The sequence below is a fragment of the Acinonyx jubatus genome, chromosome B2 (genome assembly GCF_027475565.1).
Source record: "Acinonyx jubatus isolate Ajub_Pintada_27869175 chromosome B2, VMU_Ajub_asm_v1.0, whole genome shotgun sequence".
NCBI classification, from domain to species: Eukaryota; Metazoa; Chordata; class Mammalia; order Carnivora; family Felidae; genus Acinonyx; species Acinonyx jubatus.
In genome coordinates this window covers 112,296,380-112,323,363 of record NC_069385.1, presented here as the reverse complement: position 1 = coordinate 112,323,363, position 26,984 = coordinate 112,296,380, and the positions used below count along the sequence as shown (strand labels likewise).

Genomic DNA, 26,984 nt, shown 5'->3' with positions numbered 1-26,984 from the left:
ATTGCCAAAGCCTGGGCAAGACTCTGCATGGATATGCGTGTGTGTGTGTGTGTGCGTGTGTGCGTGAGAGAGAGAGAGAGAGAGAGAGAGAGAAAGAGAGAGAGAGAGAATGCTTTTGTTCTTCCGTTGCCAGAGTGCAAGGGCATGTGTTTTGACATCCCGAGTTGGAATGCAGAATATATTTCATCAAGAAAACAATGCTAAAAATAGTGATTCGATCACATAATTCCTATATTTATTCAGCTTTATGGGTCATATTACCATAGAGTGACATTATGAGCTGTAAGTTACATAATTCAGCTAAGGTAAGCACTGCACTGGTATTTTGGACATCCTGGAAAACTTATCACCTGTGGTGGATACTATGATCTGCCATCCAGATAACCCTTCAAGGATAAAGGACTCCAAGAATAAAATATCTAGAAACAAATTTAACCAAGGAGGCGAAAGATTTATATGTAGAAAACTGAAGATATTCTGTGTTCATGGACTGAAAGAATCAGTATTGTTAAAATGTCCATACTACTCAAAGCAATCTACAGATTCAATGCAATTCCCATCAAAATTCCAATGGGTATGTTCAAAACAATACACAGTCATAAGATTTGTATGGAACTGCATGCGTACACACACGTGTGCACGCACGCACACATACACAGCCCGCAAATAGCCAAAGCAATCTTAAGAAAGGAAAACAAAACTGGAGGCACTGTGCTCCCTAATTTCACACTGTATTACAAAGCTATAATTATTAAAACAATTGGCATTGGGGTGCCTGGGTGGCTCAGTCGGTTGAGCGTCCGACTTCGGCTCAGGTCACGATCTCGCGGTCCGTAAGTCCGAGCCCCGTGTCAGGCTCTGGGCTGATGGCTCAGAGCCTGGAGCCCACTTCCGATTCTGTGTCTCCCTTTCTCTCTGCCCCTCCCCCGTTCATGCTCTGTCTTTCTCTGTCTCAAAAATAAACATAAACATTAAAAAAAAATTAAAAAAGAAAAACAATTGGCATTGGCATAAAAACAGACACATAGATCAATGGAACAGAATAAAGATCCCAAAACTAAACTTACACATACATTGACAATTAATTTATGACAAAGGAGGGAAGAATATGCAATGGAGAAAGGGCAGTTTCTTCAACAAATGGTGCTGGGAAAACTGGACAGTCACATCACATGCAATAGAATGAACTGGATCACTATCTTACAATGTACACAAAAACTAACTCAAAATGGATTAAAGATTTTAACATAAGACCTGAAATCATAAAACTCTTAGAAGAAAACAAAGGTGGTAAGAGTTTTTGAATCTGACACCAAAAGCAAAAATAAACATGTGGGACTACATCATATTGAAAGGTGTGATATAGTTTTTTATGCACAGTAAAAGAAACCATCGACAAAATGAAAAGGCAAACTACTGAATGGGAGAAGATATTTGCAAATCAAATATCTGACAAGGGGCTAATATCCAAAATATAAAGAACCCACACAACTTAAAAGCATAGCAAATCAAAGCAAAGCAAAAAACAAAAAACAACAAAAAAACCCCAACAATCTGATTTATAATGGGTAGAAGTAGGGCTCCTGGGTGGCTCAGTCGGTTAAGCATCCGACTTTGGCTCAGGTCACGATCTTGCGGTTTGTGGGTTCGAGCCCCATGTCGGGCTCTGTGCTGACAGCTCAGGGCCTGCAGCCTGCTTTGGATTCTGTGTTTCCTTCTCTCTGCCCCTCCCCCACTCGAACTTTGTCTCTCTCTGTCTCTCAAAAAATAGATACAAGTTAAAAAAAATTTTTTTTAAATAATGGGCAGAAGATCTGAATAGACATTTTTCTTTCTTTTTTTTTCAATATATGAAATTTATTTTCAAATTGGTTTCCATACAACATCCAGTGCTCATCCCAAAAGGTGCCCTCCTCACTACCCATCACCCACCCTCTCCTCCCTCCCACCCCCCATCAACCCTCAGTTTGTTCTCACTTTTTAAGAGTCTCTTATGCTTTGGCTCTCTCCCACTCTAACCTCTTTTTTTTCTTCCTTCCCCTCCCCCATGGGTCTCTCTTAAGTTTCTCAGGATCCACATAAGAGTGAAACCATATGGTATCTGTCTTTCTCTGTATGGCTTTTTCACTTAGCATCACACTCTCCAGTTCCATCCACGTTGCTACAAAGGGCCATATTTCATTCTTTCTCATTGCCACGTAGTACTCCATTGTGTATATAAACCACAATTTCTTTATCCATTCATCAGTTGATGGACATCTAGGCTCTTTCCATAATTTGGCTATTGTTGAGAGTGCTGCTATAAACATTGGGGTACAAGTGCCCCTATGCATCAGTACTCCTGTATCCCTTGGGTAAATTCCTAGCAGTGCTATTGCTGGGTCATAGGGTAGGTCTATTTTTAATTTTTTGAGGAACCTCCACACTGTTTTTCAGAGTGGCTGCACCAATTTACATTCCCACCAACAGTGCAAGAGGGTTCCTGTTTCTCCACATCCTCTCCAGCATCTACAGTCTCCTGATTTGTTCATTTTGGCCACTCTGACTGGCGTGAGGTGATACCTGAGTGTGGTTTATGATTTGTATTTCCCTGATGAGGGGTGACGTTGAGGATCTTTTCATGTGCCTGTTGGCCATCCGGATGTCTTCTTTAGAGAACTGTCTATTCATGCTTTCTGCCCATTTCTTCACTGGGTTATTTGTTTTTTGGATGTGGAGTTTGGGGAGCTCTTTATAGATTTTGGATACTAGTCCTTTGTCCGATATGTCATTTGCAAATATCTTTTCCCATTCCATTGGTTGCCTTTTAGTTTTGTTGGTTGTTTCCTTTGCTGTGCAGAAGCTTTTTATCTTCATAAGGTCCCAGTAGTTCATTTTTGCTTTTAATTCCCTTGCCTTTGGGGATGTGTGAATAGACATTTTTCCAAGGAAGACACACAGAGGGCCAACAGGCACATGAAAAGACACTTGACATCTTTAATCATTAGGGAAATGCAAATCAAAAGCACAATGAGATATCTCCTTACATTTGTGAGAATAGCTATTAAAAAAAAAGACAAGAAGTAACAAGCGTTGGCAAGAATGTGGAGAAAGGGGACCCCTTGTGCACTGTTGGTGTCAATGTAAATTGGTGTAGCCACTGTGGAAAATAGTATAGAGGTTCCTCAAAAAACTAAAAATAGAACTACTATAGGGCCCAGCAATTCTACTTCCAGGTATTGATGAAAAGAAAAGGAAAACACTAACTTGAAAAGCATCCCCATGTTCATTGCAGCATCATTTACAATGCCAACATATGGAAATTACCTTGTGTCCATTGATTATGAATGGATAAAGAAAATGTGATACTTTTATAGATATAGATGTAGACACAGATACATAGACATAGACATAGATATAGATATAGATATAGATATAGATACAGATATAGACATAGATACAGATAATATTATTCAGTCATGAAAAAGAATTAAATCTTGCTAGTTGTGATAATATGGATGGGCTTCAAGGGCATTATGCTAAATGACATAATTCAGACAGAGAAAGACAAATACTGTAGGATTGCTCTTATATGTGGGATCTAAAAAAAAAAAACCATAGATACAGAGAAGAGATTGATGGTTACCAGAGGTGGGGGATTGGGGGTGACAAAAATAAAATTTAGGGTTAAAAAGAAGAATAAAGGACTTATTCCTCCAGCTGCTAAGAGTACATTAGCAGCAAGTCCTCAGTTATCAACCCTCTTTGGAATTTTCTCAGCTCAAGAAAACTGCCTCATTTAAAGCCATCCCTCTTTCAGGGGCAGGCCTGTATCCAACAATCGTCATGAAGGTAGAAAGGCCCTGTTCTGTTGCCTCAACTTGGGACAACTCTGACAGGCCTGCTCAGCTTCAGAGCCCCTTGAGGCCTCTGTCAGGACTGCATCACAGCTCAGTCTCTCCCTCTGCTAAGTCCTGCACCCTTCCTCTCACTTCCACAACTGTTGGTTCCAAGGGCCCTCCCGAATAAACACCTGGCTGAGACTTTGCTTTCCAGGAAACCTAACCTACCCATATACGAAAGAATGAAACCTGAACTCCAAATAATCAACTGAAAAATTAATTTTGAATGCAAAGTTTAATAAAATGAAAATTAATTACCTGTGTTCTGGCACAATCTTCATATTTGGGATCCTTTATCCTAAAGCCAAAAGAAAGGGTTCCCACGCCCAGAACTATCGCTAACTTTCTGTCACATGTAAGTATATCACTTTGGGCAACTGGTTTTCCGTGATTGTTTGGTTAGTGTCCTCTACCAGACCTGAGTGCTGTGCCTTCTCCCAGCAAGTTTTGAAGGAGATTTGAGGATATCCCTCCTATTAGAAGAATCAATTTCTTGAGCAGACAATATCCCATCTACTTTATGAACATAACAGAATAAAAATATAGCCTTTCACCCTGAACTTCAGGTGAAAAAAATAGCATTATTTCAGAATAAGATTCTTCCTACAACGAGGTAGGGAAATGAGGTTGTTGGCCATAATTTTACCTGTCTTGTCTCCGTGATTCTGGAACAATACCCATTCATGCTGCTGAAAATAAAGACACAAGCAAACAATTCGACATAGGCAAACCTTTTATCCATTCAGGTTCATTCCACCTGGCTGTGTCTTCTACCCTGTCCTCCTCACTGTCATCAGCAGTCTTCTGCTTTTGTCATTTTTCACTGAGTACTTGGGTACCAGGGTCATGGTCTTCCTTTACACATCTAACTGAGCAATTTTTAATGTCCATAGGCAATAGGACACTGCCTCTTTGATACCTCTAGTTCTTTGAATCCACCCCATATTCAGAATCTGTGTTCCCCTTCCTGACCATACTGTTTCCCCAAAGAATATGGAATTGGTGATTGACTAGGCTACAGTTTTGGTGGAATCCTCAAGTATCCAGGCCCCTTTGTTCAGCATTCTCATTATGCTAAAAGACAGCTCTAGCTACCTACTTAGCTCCCTGACTAGATTAAAAATTCCTGAGATGCTCATAGATGATAACTTCTAAGATGGATGGATGGATGGATGGATGGATGGATGGATGGATGGATGGGTAGGTAGATAGAGGCACATGGGAGCTGATGGGTGTCTGCTGAATCCAACAAATGTCAGAAGTTGAGTCCCATCCAGCGCCACAATGCCTTCCTTTAGAAAACACACTGGCTTCTACTTGTTTGTTCACTTCTTAGGTTTGAAGACCTTAGTGGTGGAATCATAGATTATCAGATAAAACAAATGGAAATGGGGGTAAGGCTTGATTTTAAACCTAAAGCAGAGTCTGTTCTCAACTTCTCTCTCTCCCCTTTCTCTTTTTTGAGCATCATTTATTCATTTCATCTAATCTATGGACCCTTCGAATAGGAGGGTTACAAAGATGCATTTCTCAGAGGTAGTGTTCGGAGTAGCCTCAATACTCTGCCCTGCGGAAGTGAGAATGGCCATGGAGCTACAGAGAAGGCAATGATCCATTTACTCACTGTCTCTTTAATTGAATTTATAGGGAAATGCAAGGATGAAAGCATGGTCAGTTCCAAAAGAGAGGCTAAGATGGATCATGAGAGGTTTGAAAAGCAAGAGGTGAACATTTGTGCCTGAGGCTTACTACAAAGCAAGTTGGAGAGGATCTTAGAAAACCTAATCTCTATACTTTTTCTCTGGTTTTATGGGTGAGTTTTGCTCTATGGATTTCCCTTTGAGCTCTTCAACTTAATGGATGATTTGGGTATATTAAACCTTTGTAACAGTAGCTTTTGGTCCAGAGAGCAATCCTTTGAGCATGAGTAAAGCAAACTCAAGGAACAGACTCCAGGTTTGAAGCAGCATGCCAGAGAAGCACCGGCTGCCGTGTCCTCCTGTCGATGCCTGTACCTGCATTCTCAGTGCCAGAAGAACTGGGAAAACCAATAAGAGGGAGAAGAACCAGAGTTGTTTATGCCATGGGGAACTGCTGTAGGCTCCCTCTGTTATATCTCTTCATGCTCTTTGCCTCTTTGTTTCCATCACTCCGAACTCAGACTATTCTATTTCCTCAACCATTTACCGTGTCTCCAGGCATCTCGTCTTCAAAACACTAAAGATTTTTTCCACAAATGCCTTCCCAGAGCACAACTATCACCATTCCCCCTCTGTTTTGTTGGTTCCCTGCAACCAGATGAAGAAAATTCCCCAGCTTGGTATTCAAGGGTTTTCGTAACATGGGTAAGAAATTAAATGTGAGAAATTAAAACAACATGAAAGCATATAAAGTTAAAAGGGGACGTTCCCATCTATTCCTCTACCCCCTCCCTCTGAAGCAGCCATCCCAACAACTTCCCACTCATTTTTCTAGCCTTGTTTCTTCGGACTTCCTGTACCTCTCCAGGGCCCTAGCTAAACAAGTACCCCTGCCAACTCTACATATTTTTACTTGCTTTCCTGTTCCCAAGCCTTTACTCATAATATTCTTTAAACCTGGAATGTAATAGAATGTTCTTCCCTCCATCTTTATCCAAATTCTACTGATCCTTTGAGACCTAACTTCTGTGTCACTTGTTTTGTAATGCTTTTCCCAATCTATTTGTAAAGGTCCCTGCCTTCTCCTTTGACTTCCCATAGTGTTTCTTCTAGCTCCTGCTATAGCACCTGTTATTTTATTCTCTGGTTTTTGGGTGCCAAGCCAGACTCTGCTATTTAAACGTGAGCTCCCAGAGGTAGAGACCATTTCTCAGTTTCCGCTGGTGCCCCCTATAACCTTGGACCTTCTGTGCACATAGTGGGGATTCAATAAATTCTCAGGAGTATGAGAAAAGAGCCTGGAGCCTCCAGGCTGTGGCTCTGGCTTTCAGTTCACCTTTTAAAATGCCGGTGGCATCACCTGTGATGAGTGGGTTCTGTTAGCATCTCAGTTAAAGGATGTGGTGAGTCATCAGGGGCTTTTGGAACACTGGTTCCAGGTGACCCTCTGGAACACACAGTCAGAGCACGAAAAAAATAAACAACAACAAAAACAACAAACCCCCAAAGCCAAACAAGAAAACCAAAGTATCAAACTCCTGCTATTTTAAAGAGAACCATATGACTCTTTTCAAAATGTGGGGCTGAACAATCCCTCTCATTACTTCAATGAAACCAAAACAGACATTTAACTTCCAAAAAAACAAGAAGCCCCAAAGCCCCTAACCTTCCTTCCTCTGCCTTGGCAGGCTGCTTGCACAATGACTGTGTAGGGCTCTCTAGTGAATCATGAGTTTGGTTTCATTTTCTTTTAGCACAAGAAATTTGAAAGAAGTCATTTTCGGCATGAAGTGGGGGTGAAAGGAACAAGAGGGAAGGTCATCAGAGGGGAGACACTGGTCTCCGAGTGGAGGATGTCAAATCTACTTGCCTTCTGCATTAAAAGCAGTCCAAAGGATGGTTAATAGAAATTGACCATACCTACATAGGGCAGAAATACTTCCGAAACCACACACTTATTAATTTTTTGTATTTGGCTTAGTTTACACAAGTTCTTGTATAAAATAATGCAATAATAAAAGCCTAATCAGCTCCTAGGATCTCAAACATTACAATAAACTATCCCATTACCTGTTGCTGTGCAGCATGGATTCATCCACAGCAATTTTCATCCTATCTGTAGTTTTGCCAAAAAAATAAAATCAATCTCCCATCAGTCCCTCTTCCAAATGGTTAGATCATTATCAATCCATTTGTGAACTACTCCTACTTAAAGTTATTGCTAGAGCTATATCCAATGACAGTTAAAACAACTCAAAAACTCTTTAAACTATAAGGCTTTTCTCCAAAACTCTTTTACCTCATTTGTACTTGGACTTTCCATTATTTTTCAGTGATTTTCTATTCAAGTAAACTTAATTCATTCTCCAAACAAAACTAGTCTGTCTTGATAGTAGTATCAAGGGAAGAAAAGGGTTACTGAAAAAGTTGACTATAATTATGAGTTAGGAGAGAGATTATGAGATGCTGTGGGGAAGAAGAATTATGAGAAGGGAGATGGTGTGGGCAAGAGAAAATAGAAACAAAAAAGGTCTGGCACACTGCGAGGGTGGGGCAGTGATATCTGAGGCCATTTCTGCACAGGCATAATGGTGTGTGTCTTTGGAGAAGGCCAGTGAACAGTCCATAAGCATGGAGTTCTAACATTCGTACTGACCATGACTTTCCATGTCAGCAGAGATGCCAAGCTCTGTTCTCTATAACCAACAATGCCAACTGTGGCACGGCCAGGGGGAGCACTGTTCCTTACCTCCATGAAGAGCCTCACAAGCCACCCACAGACCTGGGGCTCATCTTCACCATTACCTGCTACCTCCATTAGTCACCAAGCCCTGCCTACTCTCCCTCCTAAATGCTTCTGATTCCCTCATCTCTCTCTCATTATTTCCATCCTCTGGCCTAGACTACTATACCATAATGGCCTTCTAATTAGTCATGCAATCTGTTCTGCACAGGATACTCAATCTGTCTTCCTAGCTTTTCAACTCCCCACATCCCAACCATCCTGACCTTTTCACTTTCCAAAATGCTCCTTTCCACCACAAAGGCCCTGAAAGCTATTTAAATAATTCCTTTTGCCTGCGATATTCCTTCCAGCCACACTCCCACCCAATGCCCCCTGTTGGATCTTTCTGATTTTAACTTGAGGCAGGGTTCCCTGGTATGTGCGCCATCAGTAATACAGAGGTGCACTTTTGTAATTGTTCAAAGCTCTCCTCTCTGTCAGTTTCTAAGTGCTCTGAGATCAGAGGTTGGGTTTGTCCTTGTATGTTCTTGTATAATATGGGGCTAAAACAAGAACCTATAGAATAAGGATTAGCTGAGTTAATTCAAGCAGACAACCGTGAACAGTACCTAACATATATATAGGGCTGTGTAAGCTATAGTCATAATAGTAATAATTGTCACAGTACCTAGAACAAAGTGTGTAGTCAATAAATATACGTTGAATGCATAAAGGAATGAATAAATTGATGGATGAACTAATGAAGTCACCAATGCAGAGGTCCTCCTTTTTTTTGAACCAGCTGTTACCAATAGCAGAGTACAGGAATGCTGTATGGAAAACATTCACAGAGAGGAATAACTGCTTTCTTCGCCTCCTGCCATTTACCATGATAAATGGTAAAAATAGCATTTTTGATTTCCTTTGATGTTTAATTTATTCTACTATGTTGTTAAATAAATACTCAAAGCAAGGAGATTTAGAATTAAGAGACAAAGGGATATAATATCACAAAGTATATTTCCAGGCTTCTTGATCTTGTCTTTATTAAATAAAATGTGTCCTTCTTAATGAGTGCCATACTCTCATTATTAACAAGCTAAATCCTTTAGAAAACCATGCATATCAGGTCGCCCATCCCAACAAACATTTATACAGAGATTTTCTTGTGTTTTTTTTTTTCTAATTTTTTTTTAATGTTTATTTTTTGAGAGAGAGACAGAGAGACAGCACAAGCAGGGTATGGGCAGAGAGAGAGGGGGACACAGAATCCGAAATACACTCCAGGCTCTGAGCTGTCAGCACAGAGCCCAATGGGGGGCTCAAACTCACAAACTGTGAGATCATGACCTGAGCCGAAGTCATATGCTGGACTGACTGAGCCACCCAGGCACTCCTATAGAGAGATTTTCAAACTATATTGCCAAAAGGGGAAGCTTTTCACCCCTTTGTTCTGGTATGTTCCATGTTTCAGATTTCTCAATGTTTTCAAGAGAAAGACATCAATCACATAACGGTACATTGCACTCTACTGGTCTAATAGAAAGAGAAAATAGCACAAATCAGCCTGGGCCTCTAGCATGGTTCTGTAGTTGTAGAATTGACATACCAATCATGGGCACCTGGGTGGCTCAGTCGGTTAAGTGTCTGACTTCGGTTGAGGTCATGATCTCATGGTTTGTGGGTTTGAGCCTCGCGTCGGGCACTGTGCTGACAGTTTGGACCTGGAGCCTGCTTCGGAATCTGTGTCTCCCTCTGCCCGTGTCCCACCATCCACCCCCACCACTTGGGCTCTGTCTCTCTCTCTCTCAAACATAAATAAACATTAAAAAATATTTTTAAAGAAAGCCTGACATACCAATCAAAAACTACAAGTTGGGAGAAGTGCCTCCTTGTCAATCCAACTGTGCGAAATCCTATCTGACAAAGTTTTGTTTGTTTATTGTCCATTAAGGCAGACTGTAATAATATTGTTAAATTATTTTGCTACAAAGAGCTTATTCAGATTTAGAAACAAATACTGTGTCATCACATTGGCAATGAAACATCTGTCCTTATTCTTTCCCTCCTGTGGAGGAAAGGTTGTGTTCCTTTCTCTAATGTTAACTTTTCTCCTGTTGTCTTGGACCCACCTATTTCTGCCTCTGAACTCTGTGATAATTCATACTTCGTATTTTAAGTTCAGTCATCAATTTTGGAAACTAGTATTTAATTTAAGAGTTGTGATAGTTATAAAAAATAATTCTAACAAATAAGTTGTCATTTCTTCACCTTTGCATATTTAAAACTAAAAAATGGTATGCTGAATTCCATTATGGAGAATGAGGAATGCCAGGATTGTTTTTTGGTTTTTGTTTTTTCCTTTTGAGGATAAACTTAACCTGGGAATTTTTGTTATTGCTGCTGAAGCTGCTGCTGGTACAACTTTAAAACCTCGAGAAATATTAGTGATAATAACAGCAATTGAATTACAATGATGAAGAACAGCATGATAAAATTATAACCGTTTCATGTTTATTTATTTTTTCTATAGACATATAATTTATGATAGCCTATGTTTTCTCATTTAAGCCTAGGTTTTCTGTATTTAACATCATATAATTTATATTTATAAATAAATATAACTGACCTGTTTTTCTGTGGAGCAAACTGGATCTGTACCCAAAAGTGTTGACGTCCTGGACCTGTGTGGGAGCTGAGGATGGCAAAGTCCTCAGACCTTCTGGGTTCCCAGGTGGAAAAGGTGAACTCTTTGAGTGTCCACATTCACTTCTATCCATGCCAGATGAGTGGAGAGCATCCTGAGCTTTCTTCTTTTCCTTCTTTAGCATATTGACCAGAATATCTGAAACTTGATTAAGGATTTAGTGACTCATGCTAAGTTGCAATGATCAAAACACTGTTTCTGGGGCACCTGGGTGTCTCAGTCAGTTAAGCATCCGACTTTGGTTCAGGTCGTGGTGAGATCACCCCTATGTAGGGGTTCTGTGCTGACAACTCAGAGCCTGGCAACTGCTTCGGATTTTGTGTCTCCCTCTCTCTCTGCCCCTCCCCCTCTCACCCTCTGTCTCTTTCTCTCTCTCTCTCTCTCAAATATAAATAAACACTAAAAGAAATCACTAATGTCTCAATTGAGGTTAATATTCCAAATAATATTTGCTATTTTTCACATGGTAAAGAGACCACTAAAGGAAGACTTCAACTTCCTGAAGTCATTTATCCAGTTACAGACAGTTTAGGAAGCTAGTCAATATGGCATCATTATATGAAAAATTAGCAATCCCAAGGTGTTTAAAATATAAAGACTTAAAATTTTTATGAAAGGGTTTATAAGAAATGAACACTTAGTAGGAGCAGGCAGTGGAGCCATGCATGTATCTGTGAGTAAGTAAGACCTGAATCCAGGAAACTGCTCAGGAGGCAGCAGGAGCAGAGAGGGAGAACACCAGAGTCCGCCCAGCTGGCGGACCAGCCAAATCGGTTCTGGTGGCCAGAGCACCCCCACATTCAACACATGTTTGCATAGCATAGATTCAAATGGGACTTGAAGTCACTTAAAAAAATCCCTAAATCTTGGTCCCAAATGCAACTGAAAAGAGATGAATTCTTATTACAGATACATTACTTTAAAATGCCCCTCTTGCAGGCCATTTCAATATACTAGGTGCACTGATGATAACATCACTGCATTCCACCCCACTTTGCTGTTCTTTCGGGCTCAAGATGCTGAGAACTCTGAAGAATCTCGGCCACCACTTGAGAACCTCAGAACTCCGCCATCCCCAGAGATGGCTTCACTAAGATAGGAGTGAGGAAATATGGATGTGGTGGGGAGAGAAGACTGCTGCTCAGACGCCTGCTCAGACTCCATTTTCCTCCTCAGCTTTGACTCCAACTTCTTGGGAGGTTTCTGGAAGTGCAATCACTTTTTCTCTCACAGTCCTTGATATGGCTTCTTCTTTGCCTCAAAAAACCAGGTCCTTACCAGAGGTGGTATCTGGGCCTTGTCCTAACAGAGAAGAACAGGGATCTGCCCACATCTTCCACTCCTTCTCATACGGAATTGATTACCAAGAGCATCAGGGGCTTCCACTGGTTCACACGCTGCAGTGGCAACATCCAGTCACTCACTCATTCAATGGTATTCAGTGGAGTTGTACTATGTGCCAAGCACTGTTCTAGGCACAGGGATGGAACAATGAAAGGGTATATTGGCTTCTTGCTCTCACAAAGCAGATGTCCTACTGGGGAAAGACAGATTTCATGCACATGAACCAAACATTAGAGAATGAAAGGGCTGGATAACTAATTTTAAAAAGGTCAAGAGGGCTGCCAGGTGGCTCAGTTGGTTAAGCGACCAACTCTTGATTTCAGCTCAGGTCACGACCTCATGGTTTGTGGGATGGAGCCCCTGCATTGGGCTCTGGGCTGACAGTGTGCAGCCTGCTTGGGATTCTCTCTCCCTCTCTCTCTGCCCCTCCTCCACTCGTGCTTGCTCTCTCTCTCTCTCTCAAAATAAATAAACATTAAAAAAAATAACAGGTCAAGAATGACTGAGTGGCTACTCTACATTGGGTGCTCACAAAGGACTTCTCTAATGACATTTAGGCTGAGATCTGAATGACAGGAAGCAGTGGCTGGAGGAAGAGTATCTCAGCAGAGTTACTGGCTAGTGCTAAAACCCTAAGGAGAAGGGCCTTGGCAGTTTTACCACCCAATGGACATTTGGCCGTGTCTGGAAGCAATGTTGGTTGTCATACTGCAGTGGGGGGCAGGTGCTGTTTCCGAAGCCTAGTGGGTAGAGGCCAGAGAGGCTTCTAAACATCCTACGATGCACAGAGCAGCCCCCACAACAGGGAATTTATACAGCCCAAAGTGTCCATAGTGCCAAGGACGAGAAACTTGGTGTTAGAACAACAAGAAGGACACTATGATCAAAGCCTAACATATTTGGGATAGAGACATAGTACGTGAAATCAGGGGCTTGGCAGACACACAATCACGTAAGGCCCTGTGATCCAGAGTAAGGAGTTGAGGTTCATTCTAAGTATAGCAGGCCCTGGCAGAATTTAAGCAGAGACAGACAGTGTTCTGAGGTACATTTCATAAAGATCAGAGTACGGATTTATCTTCTTGGCTGCCTTCCTTCTTCCCCACCTTTCCTTTGTCTTCTTCCCCTGCCCATTCCGTTGAACTTGGGCCTTCGTTGTGCGAGGTACTAAATGACATGCTGTTTGTTACATGTTTAGTGAAGGGCAGCCTGAACTTTATTCATACTGATAATGTCACTGAAATGACACCATTTTCTCTCCCTTTCCAAGAAGAATGTTCAGTGTCATTCACTGTCATTTTGGTTGCATTACTGTCTTTTGCTGAGCTCAAGTATTACCACCTGTTTTTCCTACAGACCAGGTCTTTCTCATTCCTCCTGTCAGTCTTCACCTTGGTGGTTCTACAGACAGGATATGAAAATATCCTCCAACCTGGCTATGAGAAGCTTTGAAATTTCAGCAGTCTTTCTTGGTCATTAGCCGTTTGATAAGTATAAGCTTTGTGATGAGTAAATCTGAGCTGCTGTTTTTCCTTCTGAATTTGCCCACCGTGTACAGAGTCCCACCTCCCACCATGTAACACCACAGTGCTCAAAGCACCTGCTAGTCACTCACCTTACCGGCTTTGGCCACCACTGTGAGGTTGGCAGGGCAGGCTTCACGGTCCTACTACTGAGGGGTAGGAAAGAGTTTTGCTGAATAGCTGTAGAGCGAATGCATGAAGAGAGAGGATGTCAATCCAGGTGTGAACTTCAGGTTCACCGATCTTTTCACCATGGCTCCTACACGCCAACACTCTGAATATGAGTCTCACAAGGAGGAGACCCTGCTCAGGTTGTTCTTGGTCAACAAAGACCGAGGGCAGCCCCACACGAGCAGTGGTACCTGGATTTGGCAGTCAGTCAGGGAGATGAGGTAAGTCTCTCTGTCACTCTCTTGTCTAAGTAAACATACATGTGTAAGCCCAGACTGTTCCCTGGCTGTCCCTGGCTCACCCCTCCTATGGGCACACACATTCAGAAGCCCAGAGGGGGATTAAGAATTGGTCGGAGTGTTTAGCGGGAGCAGATCCCAAAGACAATCAAAGCTAGGAAAAGAAGCAGAGCTCAGACTGGGACTGGGGCTGAGGCTGAGTCCTGGGCTGGGAGCATCCCTGGAGATGGACAGGGTAAGAGGGAAGAAAAGGAATGCAGGGTGAGACTGTGGGCAGTGCTCACAGACAAGGCCTCGTGTAGCAGAGTAATACATGGCTGACCCTACTGCTGCTGGCTGGCTGATAAAGGAGCTAAAACTCACTTGGATCAGGCATACGGGGTCTGCTAATACTCGGCTCAAAGTAGAGACTGAGGTCAATCAGGCAGTGTGCCTACCTTGTATGTGGTCTGCTTTTACCTCTTTATTAGTGGATGTCCTTCATGTATGTTCTTTTCACGCATTTTTCACATTGACTGAAGCTAAAAGACCCGTTGGTGCTTTTTAAAAACGAACAAACAAAAACACCTGTCTGTAAGAACTGACCAAAATAACTTCTTATGCATGTTTCAAGTCTGCAAATGTACCGACAATGTCAAATCTTGTACGAGAAGCTTGAAAGATAAGACAAGAAACAATACCAAAGAAATGCTGTGGAGACCTGAGGTCTAACCCACCCAACAGGGGCTCTTCAGAGGTAACCACCCACCCAGTCCCACTGTAGGCAGCTCCCTGCTCTCAGACCCCAAACACACTGCCTCCTAGAGCCAAAAAGGTTTCTATCTTGAACACTCTTCACTCACTTCCAAATTTGGGAACATCTGTAAGTAGAACCCGAAGCAGTAGATCTGGCTTTTAAATAAAAAGTTACATTTAAATCAATCTCTGCTCTTCATAAGCTAAATACCATTTGTCAGTTTTCAGCCACCATTTGAGTTTCGCCCACACACCAGCCACAAATTCTGGGCCATGGTGAGGCTGTGGTCAGCCCAGCGTCCGGTCAGTTAGCTAAAGATAACCCGCTAACTTTTTGGCTCAGAACTGTAACAGAAAGAACACAGCAGAATAGTCCAAAAATATATATTTTCTACAAAATTTAATGTTAAGAGATGGTGTGAAAAAGACCACACTTTTCAATAAACTGAAATATTCCCCCATAATGTAAATGTATCTGGCTAAAAACAAAGTAATTTTTTTTTCTTTTATAACGACTGTGTTTTTCACTAGCCACTACATTTTGTTTGTGGAAGGGACCTCTTCTAAATGAAAAGAAGCAGTGTGAACCGGAAGCAGGGCGGGGACCTAGGTGATGTGGCCAGGGGAAGACATGGAATTGTGCTCACTTCCTCTTTTAAGCCAGTAGAGGGTAAGTTCCTAATCACTTCAGAAAGGATACTGATTTCATTATCCCTCTGCTGTAGAAGGTCTCGTAGCTTTTTATATTCTTCCTCTTTTAATGGTTCTTGGCAGTCTTGATCTTTGATTTCCGAAGAGACTGTGCTTTTTCCATGGATCTTCTTGTCATTCAATAGTTTCTGTAAGATGAAATAAGAGCTTAGAGTCCATATCTCTTTTCTTTTTTTTTCTTTTAAACGTTTATTCAGTTTTGAGACACAAAGAGAGACAGAGCGTGAGTGGGAAAGGGGCAGAAAGAGAGGGAGACACAGAATCCGAAGCAGGCTCCAGGCTCTGAGCTGCCAGCACAGAGCCTGACATGGGGACCAAACCCATACAGTGAGGTCATGACCTGAGCCAAAGTCGGCAGCTCAAATGACTGAGCCCCCCAGGCATCCTGTCTTTTCCAAATTTCTTAGTTTCTTGGACTTTTTTCCCCTTTGACAATTCTTTGCACAAATCAGGCATGAATGTCCTTTCTTGCCTCCTTGTCTCTGCCAATGCAGCTGCCTTAGCTCCATGTGTCTTCTCCTTCTCCCTGCCTCTCTCCCCTCCCCTTCATCTTCTCTGCTACCATCTCTCTCCTTCCCTAAACTTGGAAATTCTTACTCAAACATTATCTCCTCTTGAACTTCTTTCTCCTTCTCCTTAACCCCATACCATTTGATTTACACTTTAAACAATAGCACTTATGATGTGTTATAATTATTCTTTCCATAGATGTCCTCTTCGTGACCTTTCTTATTCAATTTTGCTTTCCCGGGGCTTGGCCCATAGAAGACTCACAACAAATGCTTATCATCATAGTGAAGAATGCCAAATCACAAGTGAGGTAGAAATAAAGGTTAATGATATTCCCACTGTGTCATCATGAAAGGGTAAAACATAAGGCAGAGAAAAACTGAGGGTTTATATAGATAAATCTAATCTGCTAGGGAAAATGCAGGACACAACTTTCTTGATGTATCTTGAAAAGAAATGGTTCTTGAACATGGAATTATTCTGTGTACAAGGTAGAGATTCCTGGAAAAATAACTACAAGTTATTCACTGGCAGGCAAGATATGACCTCTGAAGAAGTTCAATAAGCCCAGCTTTGTTTGAAGATCATGCCATTCAGGACATGAGAAGCTGGATCTTAATCTCTTACAGGGTTATAAGAGTTGGTCAACTAGCAAACTGTATTGCAGTTTCAACATGGCAGACAATGGCTTCTACTAGAGGAAATGTTTAAATTTACCTTTAAATAATGGAAACAGTGATGAATTTTACGCATATCAGTGCCAACCTCTAGTCTACTCTCCGGATCTTGGTCTTCCAAAAAGGAGGTTATTAGTTTTTCCAGCCTAAAAATACATAATGTATGAGAAGCAACTGTGAGCTGAAACTTTAGAAATTTTAATGGTATTACTTGGTTGGTTAACATTTGAAGTACAGGATACTGTTCCCATTTCTTTATGAAAATATAGTTATCTGATTTAACTATAAAATGTAAGGGGAAAGAAACATATTGACAAAGTGAAATCTGAAATGATGCAACTATTTGACTAATTTCCAATAAGTTTTCATACACGGCTTTCAATTTGAGTCATTTGATTTCTACAAAACATGCCCTCTGGCCAAGCTGAATTTCCATGCCTCTATGCCTAGCTACCACATTGCCAGAGAAAGTAATACAAAAGTTTTCTTTTTATTAGTTTCATTAAAGATTAATGCACTCCACCTCAGCTGGGACCTCAGTGATGCTCCACAACCCTGTTAACCCTCCCTGGTTGACTTATTTTTTTAAAAAGCTTTTATTTAAATTCAAGTTAATTAACCTACAGTGTAATACTAGCGACAGGTGTACAATGTAGTGATTCCTTACTTCCATATACCACCCGGTGCTTAAAAAAATGGGCAGAAGACATGAATAGACATTTTCCCAAAGAAGACATACAGATGGCCAACAGACACACGAAAACATGCTCACCATCACTGATCATCAGGAAAATACAAATCAGAACTACAGTGAGATATTATCTCACAACCATCAGAATGGCTAAAATCCACAACACAAGAAACAACAGATGTTGGCACGGATGCCATGAAAGAGGAACCCTCTTGCACTCTTGGTGAGAACGCAAACTGGCGCAGCCACTCTGGAAAACAATATGGAGGTTCCTCAAAAAGTTAAAAATAGAACTACCCTACAATCCAGCAATTGCCCTACAAGGTATTTACCTAAAAGTTCTAATCCCTGGTTGACATATACTCTTCACAGAGGCTGTTCCAAGACTTACCACGGCCCTCAAGCCTACCAAGACTCTCATTCTGCCAATACTGTAACTTCCCGCTCGACAGAGAAAGTCAGAGCTGTTCTGAGGACTCCTCCGATTTGCTCTTCCGTCACCTCAGAGCATCTCTTCCTCACTACTCAGGCCCTCTTCTTCTTTTACATATTTTGTGTAATATCTTTCCTTCTCCTGGCAGTTCTTGCCCCCTGGGCTCCCTTAAGGCTTCTCCCTGGGTTACCTCCTATTAATCACCTCCTTTCTCTTACCTCATTATCACCTCTCCATACTCTTTCCCCTCTGCTTATAATGATGGTCAGATTTTTTCCTATTCTAAGATGAAACAAAATAGAAAACAAAACACCTGTCCTCGGCGGGACCATCCAACCACTCTATTCTGAAGTCCTAGTTCAGTTTATGCACTTGTGTGCTTACTACAGTCTCCATTGTACTCCAGAGCCAGTGTAGCGCCTTAGCTCTCCAGTAGTTTATAAGCTCCACGAAGCAGTGCTTGGCTCTCATTCATCCTTGTGCTCCCCTCCCCGACCCGTATCTAGAGCGTGCACACTTGAAGTTCTCAGTACAAATGTGTTCATTAGTTAACGGATTCATTTCCAGGGAAATTATTCTCCTCTGTGTTGGGATGGAATGCTTTATAAGGAAGGTATAAGGACGGCAATCAGTATCTAAGATGCTAAGTATCATAACAGAGCAGCAGCATATCTTTCTCACATTATTATGAAAACATTTGCATACTATCGGCATCTTTTTTTTTTTTTTTTTTTACCTGTATACATTTCCCTTCTGCTGTTAGTATCAGCCCACTCAAACTAGATGTAATGATTTCCATCTACAGCAGCTTTGGATTTCATTTTTATTTCTTCCTATAATCTGTGACATGTGACAGCTGATATTTACAGGTGTGAGACAATTTATATTATAATTTTTTTATGGAGTTTCTTCAGGTGGAGGAATACTTGTCATTTGCACTATTTGCTGATTGACATGTTTCTTTGTAGAACAGAGCTTCAAACCACCAGACACACAAAGAGATTCATTTCTGATACAAAGATTTTTTATGGCTTTTTATATAAAATATTATAAAAATACATGTTTATGAGAACAATTTCAAACAATGCAGATATGAATAAAGCAAATGTGTCTCTCTGGTTTCCTCTCCCCAACACCCTGCCATCATTTTCACCTTCTTTATTCACTCTCAATACCTTGGGAAATCTACTGCTAATAGTTGAAATATGTTCATCTAGCTCTTAACCAAGGCGTCTACCTATACCCATGTGTTTACAGATTTTATGTTGCTTTTTACAACACAGAGATCACATTCTGAATAGTATGCACCATGATTTTTCTAAACAATTTATCACAGATAATCTTCCATTTCACGTCATTTTTGTCCTCATTTCATAACATTTTAATGCATTAATATATTTCATTATTATATACTTCATTTTAATAGTTACATAGTATTCCATAGCATGGGTGTGCTGATCCTCTCATGATGAACACTCATTTGACATATTCATAGTTGCTACTTTCCTCTGTAACCTATGAGGAGGACTGGATCTACAATTCCCACCCAACCAGGCTTCAAATGTTTACCTACTTGTATTTTCCCTGAACCCGTTTCTCAGAAATTCTGGAGCTCTTAAAAATCCCTATTAGTTCTAGGACATACCCACTCTTTAGAGTAAAAAAAAAACATTTGTGATTTTCAGTATATATACAATGTTCAACAGATACTCTCAGGTTAGAAGCAATGATTAATCTATTCTTCCTTTTGGCTTTTTCTTTAGAATACAATTTCTTCTCTATAGTTTGTTCAGAAAGCATATATTCTAGGAAACATCCCATGAAGGAGGGCCAAAGTGGAATCCTAGTCCACAAGAAAGCACTGTAAGAAATAAGCCTGCTGATTAGCTGAGTGACCACACACAGATCATTCAATCCCGCTAGGCTTTGGCTACTCCATCAAGACTCTTGTCCTGAACAGTAATAGTATAGGCTTACAAGGAGGACTAGGAACTTCCACCTAAATGAAAGAACTGGGTTGCTCTACCCTTTCTAGTACAAAACTAAATCTGGTACAAAACTAAGAATGAAGATCAGGCCTTTTGATATGCAAGTTTTTTTTCTCAGTGCTTCAGACCATAGAGCCTCTTTTGATAAGAAAAATGCCTGGGCTTTCCTTCATACCTTTGATTTGTTGTAGAATTTATTTCCTTAACAACCAAGGACTTGGTCTAACAATTAAAATGCAGAAAAATGCCTAATTCAAATGTTCCTAATGTACTCCTCTAGTAGTTAAGAGTGAACGATTGACCCCAAATTCCCTGCATTTTCCTATCTCCCAAAATAGTTCCCAAGTTCATACCTAGTCACTGCCCCTGCTGAGGGCTCTCCCAGATGCCAGAACACTGCTGGATAGTGAAGAACTGTTTGCAGAAAAGGCTCTTTAGGGAGGTCAAATGATTATAATAAAGTCCGTTCTTTAGGAAAAGCCCAAGTAAACCAAAAACTACTTTTTCTCTGCTTTCGCTAGGAGAAAGAATCCTAGGGGAGAAGTAAAAGTAAATGTATGCCATTCAGTTCTCATCCATATGGACAGGAAAGATCATAGATAATCTACCTGTGTTGGAAGACATAACCTGGCTAATGGCAGGTGACTGACAGGTGTCTGGTGACTATGCGAGATGCCTCTGACACCTGTAGCCTAGTCCAGCGACTTGACTGTACTAAACATTCAGTATCTGAACACATAACAAGAACTGACCATATTTCCTATGTGATTTACCTCCTTGAGACCACTTCATCCCTCTCTTTCTGTTGCCAGTATTTCTTGCCAAAAAATGAAGTTTGTCTGCAGCCACATTTTGGTGGGAATTTAGGTTTAATAGTGTGAATAAAAAGGCAGAGCAAGTTAATTATCATTAAAAGTAGCTAATATTACTTGAGCAAGTACTAAATGCTAGATACTATTCTGTACCTTTTAAATACACCATTTCCTTAATCTTCACAACAACTAGGTGAGAAAAGTACTATTATCATCCCCTTACCTTAGGTGAGGAAACTAAGGTACAAAGGGGTTGAATATCTTGACCAAGGTCACACAGCTAGCAAATGGCAGAGCTGGCATTCAAACTCAGGCAGGTTAACGTCAGAATCCGAGGTTTTAATCCCTATAGTTACCATACTATCGCAAAATTACTAACTTCATTTAAATACCATGCTGGGTAATGTATATCTAAAGGGAAATAACATACTTATGAGAATTCTTTGAGGAGGTAACTAGTTGAATAGATAAGCAAGAAATACCTGAGCAGTAGTTGCTTAGATCTTAACAAAGCCACTGACCAGCTTGGTTAATAAAAACAAGAGAAGTTGAGAAAGAATCAGAATGCCCCACATTAGCATATTAATTAAATTATTGCACCATTATGTACATAGTTAAGCAACTATTTAAAAAATGGTGAAAATGTGTATTTATTGACATTAAAAATATTTATGCTATATTATGATAGGTAAACAATGAATCCCTTTACAGTACACTATAACACACCCAAAAAGACAGAAGATAAGAAATAAAAAAAGGGAAGGAAGGAAGGAGGGTAGGAAGGAAAGAAGGGAGGGAGAGAGAGAAAGAAAGAGAGAAAGAGAAAAAGGAAAGAAGGAAGGAAGGAAGGAAGACAGAAAGAACAAAAGAAAGAAAAGGAAAGAAAGAGCAGCAATCCTGAGACTTCTGTCCAGTTGCCTTTGGCTTAAGAACATTTATTATCTCACTGTGAAAAGAGACCAGTGATCCAAACTAAACTTGCTCTTCTGAAACATTCTTATGATTATGTTACATTTAACTGTTTATTAAATTAAAATCATTTATACATTGAGGGTGATTATGATGTTCTCATTATTCTGAATTAATCTTTGTTAAAAAAAATTCTATGAACATGTTCCCGTCAGTATTAGCTTCTAAACATGGGTTAGAAACCCTATGTCTATGGTACTGGTTGTGAGAAACCTGGGAGAAAAGAGGAATGGGCATTCCTAAGAGCATACCTAACCTGGGGTCCTCAACCACAGGAATGACTAAAGGAGTTATGTCCCAGGGTGGGGGGTGGGGCAGGGGAGCATGCCTTCATAATTGAGGGACAAAGATAACAGAATTGTCCTACAGCACAATTTTATTCCAGGGAATTTACAAAAACAAGGCTAGGGATTCCAAAGCAATGGGACCTTGTCCTCTGATATTGAGGTGGAAAGAACAAGGCAATAAATATCCCTATTGGTGGGTCAGGGCTATTTTGTGGTAGAACCATGGAAATGCCTAGTATCGCTGAGCTGACGGCTCTTAGGTCATCTGGCTTCTCATGGGTTCTGAGGCAGGAGTAGGCAGCTTATTCCAAACCACTAGGGAGGCGTTCTGATATAAAAACCTAACTGATATTAATTATACCCCAAAGCATCAAAACCTGCCTGACCTCTACCAATCATTTTGCCACTAAAGATGGCTCCATCAAGGATGGGTTGTTTCTTGGGGTGCCTGGGTGGCTCAGTCGGTTAAATATCTGACATTGGCTCAGGTCATAATCTCACGGTTCATGGGTTTGAGCCCTGTGTCAGGCTCTGTGCACACAGCTCAGAGCCTGGAGCCTGCTTCAGATTCTGTGTCTCCATCTCTCTCTGCCCCTCTCCTGTTCACACTCTGTCTCTCTGTCTGTCTCTCTCTCTCTCTTGCTCGCTCTCAAAAAAAAAAAAATTAAATAATTTTTTTTTTTTTAAGATGGGCTGTTTCTTGATGGGCTTAAGTAGTGTGGATGCTGACAAACTATGGTTACATACTAACATGAGCAACGATCTCAGAAAGAACTGGAAAATAGTGATAAAGACCTAAGAAGAAACTTGATTATTCTTAACTTCTAGGAACATGAAAACCAAATAGGTGGGATGGGAGAATAGTTACACAATTTAAAAAATTGACCATGGTAGATAAGAAATGCAGCTGAACTGTTAGCTTGAAGGATCTCAAATTTTAACTAATTCATCAACCTCTGTTGGTCACAAATTTCTCATTTGGAAAACGTGTGAAATAATATCATCTCTAAACTCTTTATGCTCTATGAAATAAGATATTGCAAGGAAAAAACAGAGGATATTTATTGTCTTATTTATTGACCATCAATGCCTTGAGATTCAAAGTGTGAACAGTAAGTCAACTTAAAGGCATCACCTGGGAACCTCTTGGAAATGCAGAGTCACAGGCCCCATCCGAGACCTACTGAACAAGAACTCAGGCCCCATACCAGACCTGCTGAATCTGCACTTCAGCAACATTCCTGGGTCATCTAAATGCACATTAATATTTAAGAGGCATTACTAATGAGGCAATCTATTGTTGAACGTTTTTTTAAAAAATTTTTTAATTTTTTTCTTTAATTTTATGTTCAAGAGAGAGAGAGAGAGAGAGAGAGCGAGCGAGCATGCAAGCAGGGGAGGGGCAGAGAGATGGAGACAGAATCTGAAGCAGTCTCCCGGCTCTGAGCTGTCAGTACAGAGCTCGATGCGGGGTTTGAACTCACGAGCAGTGAGATCGTGACCTGAGCTGAAGTCGGGTGCTTAACCGACTGAGCCACCCAGGCATCCCATCTATTGTTGAATGTTGAGTCAGGAATATATATGTGTCTTTTCAGCCCTGGAAACCAAACAATGACTTGCAATGTTAAAGAGTAACATCCCTTGATGGTCAACTATGTCCTGGCCACTGTGTGTGTGTTTTTTTCATTTAATTGGAAAAAGAATTAGAGAGAATCTCATAGTCTGGTTCTCTTTATAACTGCCTTTCTCCAATTATTTTATTACTACTTTTATTGAAAATCCATTACACGTCAGAAACTCACATATGCCTTTTGTTATTGATCTGTACCATAAGCCTATAAATTATTTTCCCTCCTCCATAGATGAGGACAGGAGAGCTCAGAAGTCAAGTAACTCGCATCCTGTTACAAATTTAGAAAACGGGATTTAAAAACAGGTCTTTTGAATCAGAAATATCCACTCTTTGTGCACATATCACAAAGCCTCTCAATCAATTCAGCAAAATACCTTGCACTTGCCATAATCCCTGTTATACTAAGTTTGTACTGGCCATTCAAACTTTTTTGTAGATTTTTTTATTTTTTAATAAATAAAGATGCAAACCACAAGCTCAACTTTGTGTCTGGCAACTCAAAGAAAAGAATTTTTAACAGGATGTGACAGTGAGGTTCTTGAGACCTAATGGTGGGGGGCAAAGGAAGCCTTTATTTTGACTTTGCTAACATGACAGGCCTCTTTTCTGCAGTGTGACCGCTAAAACATACAGTGTTGGGATAGCATGTAATTTACAAAAAGAAAGTTCTGATAAGAACAAAACTTTCACAATTTATGATTAACTACAATCCACAGGACACGAAAAACTGAAGGCTGAAAGTGTGCCAACAGGACCATGACCAAAGGAAACTATACAAATATTTTTCAGGGTCATTAGTTTCATGTTTATTTTTTGTTAGATTCTGCTGAAAGCAGCATTCCCAATTGGCTTAAAGGTGGTTACTTCAAGAGTTTTTTTCTTTTGGTCTGTGACAAGTATTATATACATTACACACTCCCCCAGCTCTAATCAGTAAGTGAAAGACATGGACCCTCATGTGCAAGGAATTGAGTTCAATGTCAGCCACTTTGTTGGAATCAGCCCTTTTTAATAACAGTAGGCGGCCAGAAAATTCATGGTTTCTGTGTTGCAGAGGAAATTCCTATGCAGAGTTTACCTTCAAGATTTGTCTCAGTAATGAGTATTTCCTTGACCTCTATAAAAGCTCAGTTCTATGGCACCTCAAGTGTATAGCTGCACAACTGCTTGAGACTCCAGTGTTTTAAAATGGCAACTGTGAAAAATCCACATCAAAACCCACACTCGTTTGCCTCTTTAATGGTGAATGTATGGCCTATTTATAGGAAAATGCATTTGCGGCCATGTACTTCAGTTTATGGAATTTTCAAACACTAATTTGAAATAATTTTTAAATAAACTAAAACAACTTTGAAGATACTGAAGACTTTTGATTTTTGTTTTTGTTGTTGCTTTTTTGTTTTTTTTCCCCCAGCACTTTAGTATTTTTTAAAGGCATATTTTAAAAGCTCTTTTATAATGCAATGATGAAGGCTTTTGAGAAGTTTAAAAATTGATTCTGATTTTGTCAATCCAGATATTCACATACCCAATTTAAAGGCACATATTTCTTGAAATGATCAAACATTTTACCTTAAGTAGACATAGAAAGGTTCAGTGGTTTAGCACAAATGTAAATAAGAAATGAAAATAACATAAACTCATCAATCTACAGATACTAATAACCACCTCTTTAAATTCTGTATGGATCTTTTGAACTCTTTGTTTGCTATAGGCAAACACTATGTGATTTGTGTTTCCTACAAACATGAATCTCATCTACATAAATCCATAATAAATGAGAAACTGACTTGCAGGAAAGAGAACGGTGGCATGGTAGGATGGGGGTAGAGAGGCTAGTTAGCGAGCAGCACTGCTCGAGGTAGGAATATATTATAAAAGACAAGTCACATTTGGGAAGGCAGCAATAACAGTCAACAGAAACACGGTAGAAAATGTTTCCTGCCATTGCAGCAGAGGCTGAAGGAGCTGAGAGAGAAGTTAAAACAAGTAGAAAGAGATAGATGCCTAAGGCAAGGAGAAAAAGGCCAATTGGATTACAGTGTGCAGAAGCTACCAAGAAAGCCCCTCTGAGCACTTTGGATGGTGAGGACATCAAGTGTGGGGAATGAGGAAAGACAGGAGAGAGTGGGGAGAGTGGCAGGAAGGGAGCAGGTGGCGGGTGGTGGTGGTTTGGGGGGACAGGGATAGGAAGGTGGGGCAAGGAGAGGAATGGGGTGGAGAGGAATGGGGACCTCAGTGGATAAAACCTATGGAACAGAAGTTGACTGGGAAATTTGGAGGAATAGGGCCTTTGGAAATGGACTGGGCTTTCCCACTGTTACATGTCTCCATGGTTAGTTTTCCATTGACAGATTCTCCTGCCAGTCCATTAATTTGAAGGCATAGTGAGAGCTTTATCCGCCCCCTGCTCCAACTCTCTGAATTCCTTTTCTATAATTCTGTCTTGCATGAAATTATATTTTTAGATAACACTGAACTTTAGAGATAAACATTTCTCAGCTGGTTCCTTTAGCAAAAATTTTAAACAACAGCCTTGGTTTATTTATATACAAAAATGCAGAACATATATATTATTTTAATGAAAAAGTTGTAAAAATTTCGAAAGATTTTAAAAGATTTTGTTATGTAAAAATACAAAGTAAATCCTTGTGGATATGTTTCCATTTCATAATAAATAATTAGTATTATTCTATCATATGGAAAATGGTATACAGCTGTTTATAAAACATGTGTATGAAACATATATGAAACATATGTATATGAAACATGTATATGAAACGTGTGTTCATGTAATATAAATCTAGAACAAATTTATGTAAATTGAGCCATACGTTATCACTCAGTTCTACATTAAATTAAAGATGGGTTTACAAAGTTAACAAGAGACCCTAAGACGCAATAAAAATCAAAGAAATATTGAAAACTTAATAATATTAAATGTCTTCTTAAAAATGACCATTAAACAGTTAAAAACAATGATGTAGGACCTACATAAAGAAAAGTGAAGGGGCACCTGGGTGGCTCAGTCAGTTAAGCGTCTGACTCTTGATTTCAGCTCAGGTCATGATCTCACAGGCATGAGATTGAGTCCCACGTCAGGCTCTGTGCAGGGCATGAAGCCTACTTAAGATTCTCTCTCTCCTGTACACTCTCACTCTTTCTCGAAAGAAAGAAAGAAAGAAAGAAAGAAAGAAAGAAAGAAAGAAAGAAAGAAAGAAAGAAAGAAAGGAAGAAAGGAAGAAAGGAAGAAAGGAAGAAAGGAAGAAAGGAAGAAAGGAAGAAAGGAAGAAAGGAAGAAAGGAAGA

At 40.3% G+C, this 26,984-nt stretch overlaps 1 protein-coding gene across 3 annotated transcripts in view; it reads right to left on the bottom strand.

Moving 5' to 3' along the window:
* KIF6 (kinesin family member 6) overlaps window positions 1-26,984 on the bottom strand; it is a 386,005-nt gene that overhangs the window by 191,891 nt on the left and 167,130 nt on the right. For all 3 annotated transcript variants that reach the window (XM_015069784.3, XM_027057824.2, XM_027057825.2), the window contains 3 exons: window positions 16,904-17,009; window positions 15,666-15,804; window positions 10,876-11,091 (listed from right to left, as the gene is read on the bottom strand). In XM_015069784.3, coding sequence (XP_014925270.2) covers window positions 10,876-11,091; window positions 15,666-15,804; window positions 16,904-17,009 — 461 coding nt within the window. The remainder of the gene's footprint in view (window positions 1-10,875; window positions 11,092-15,665; window positions 15,805-16,903; window positions 17,010-26,984) is intronic.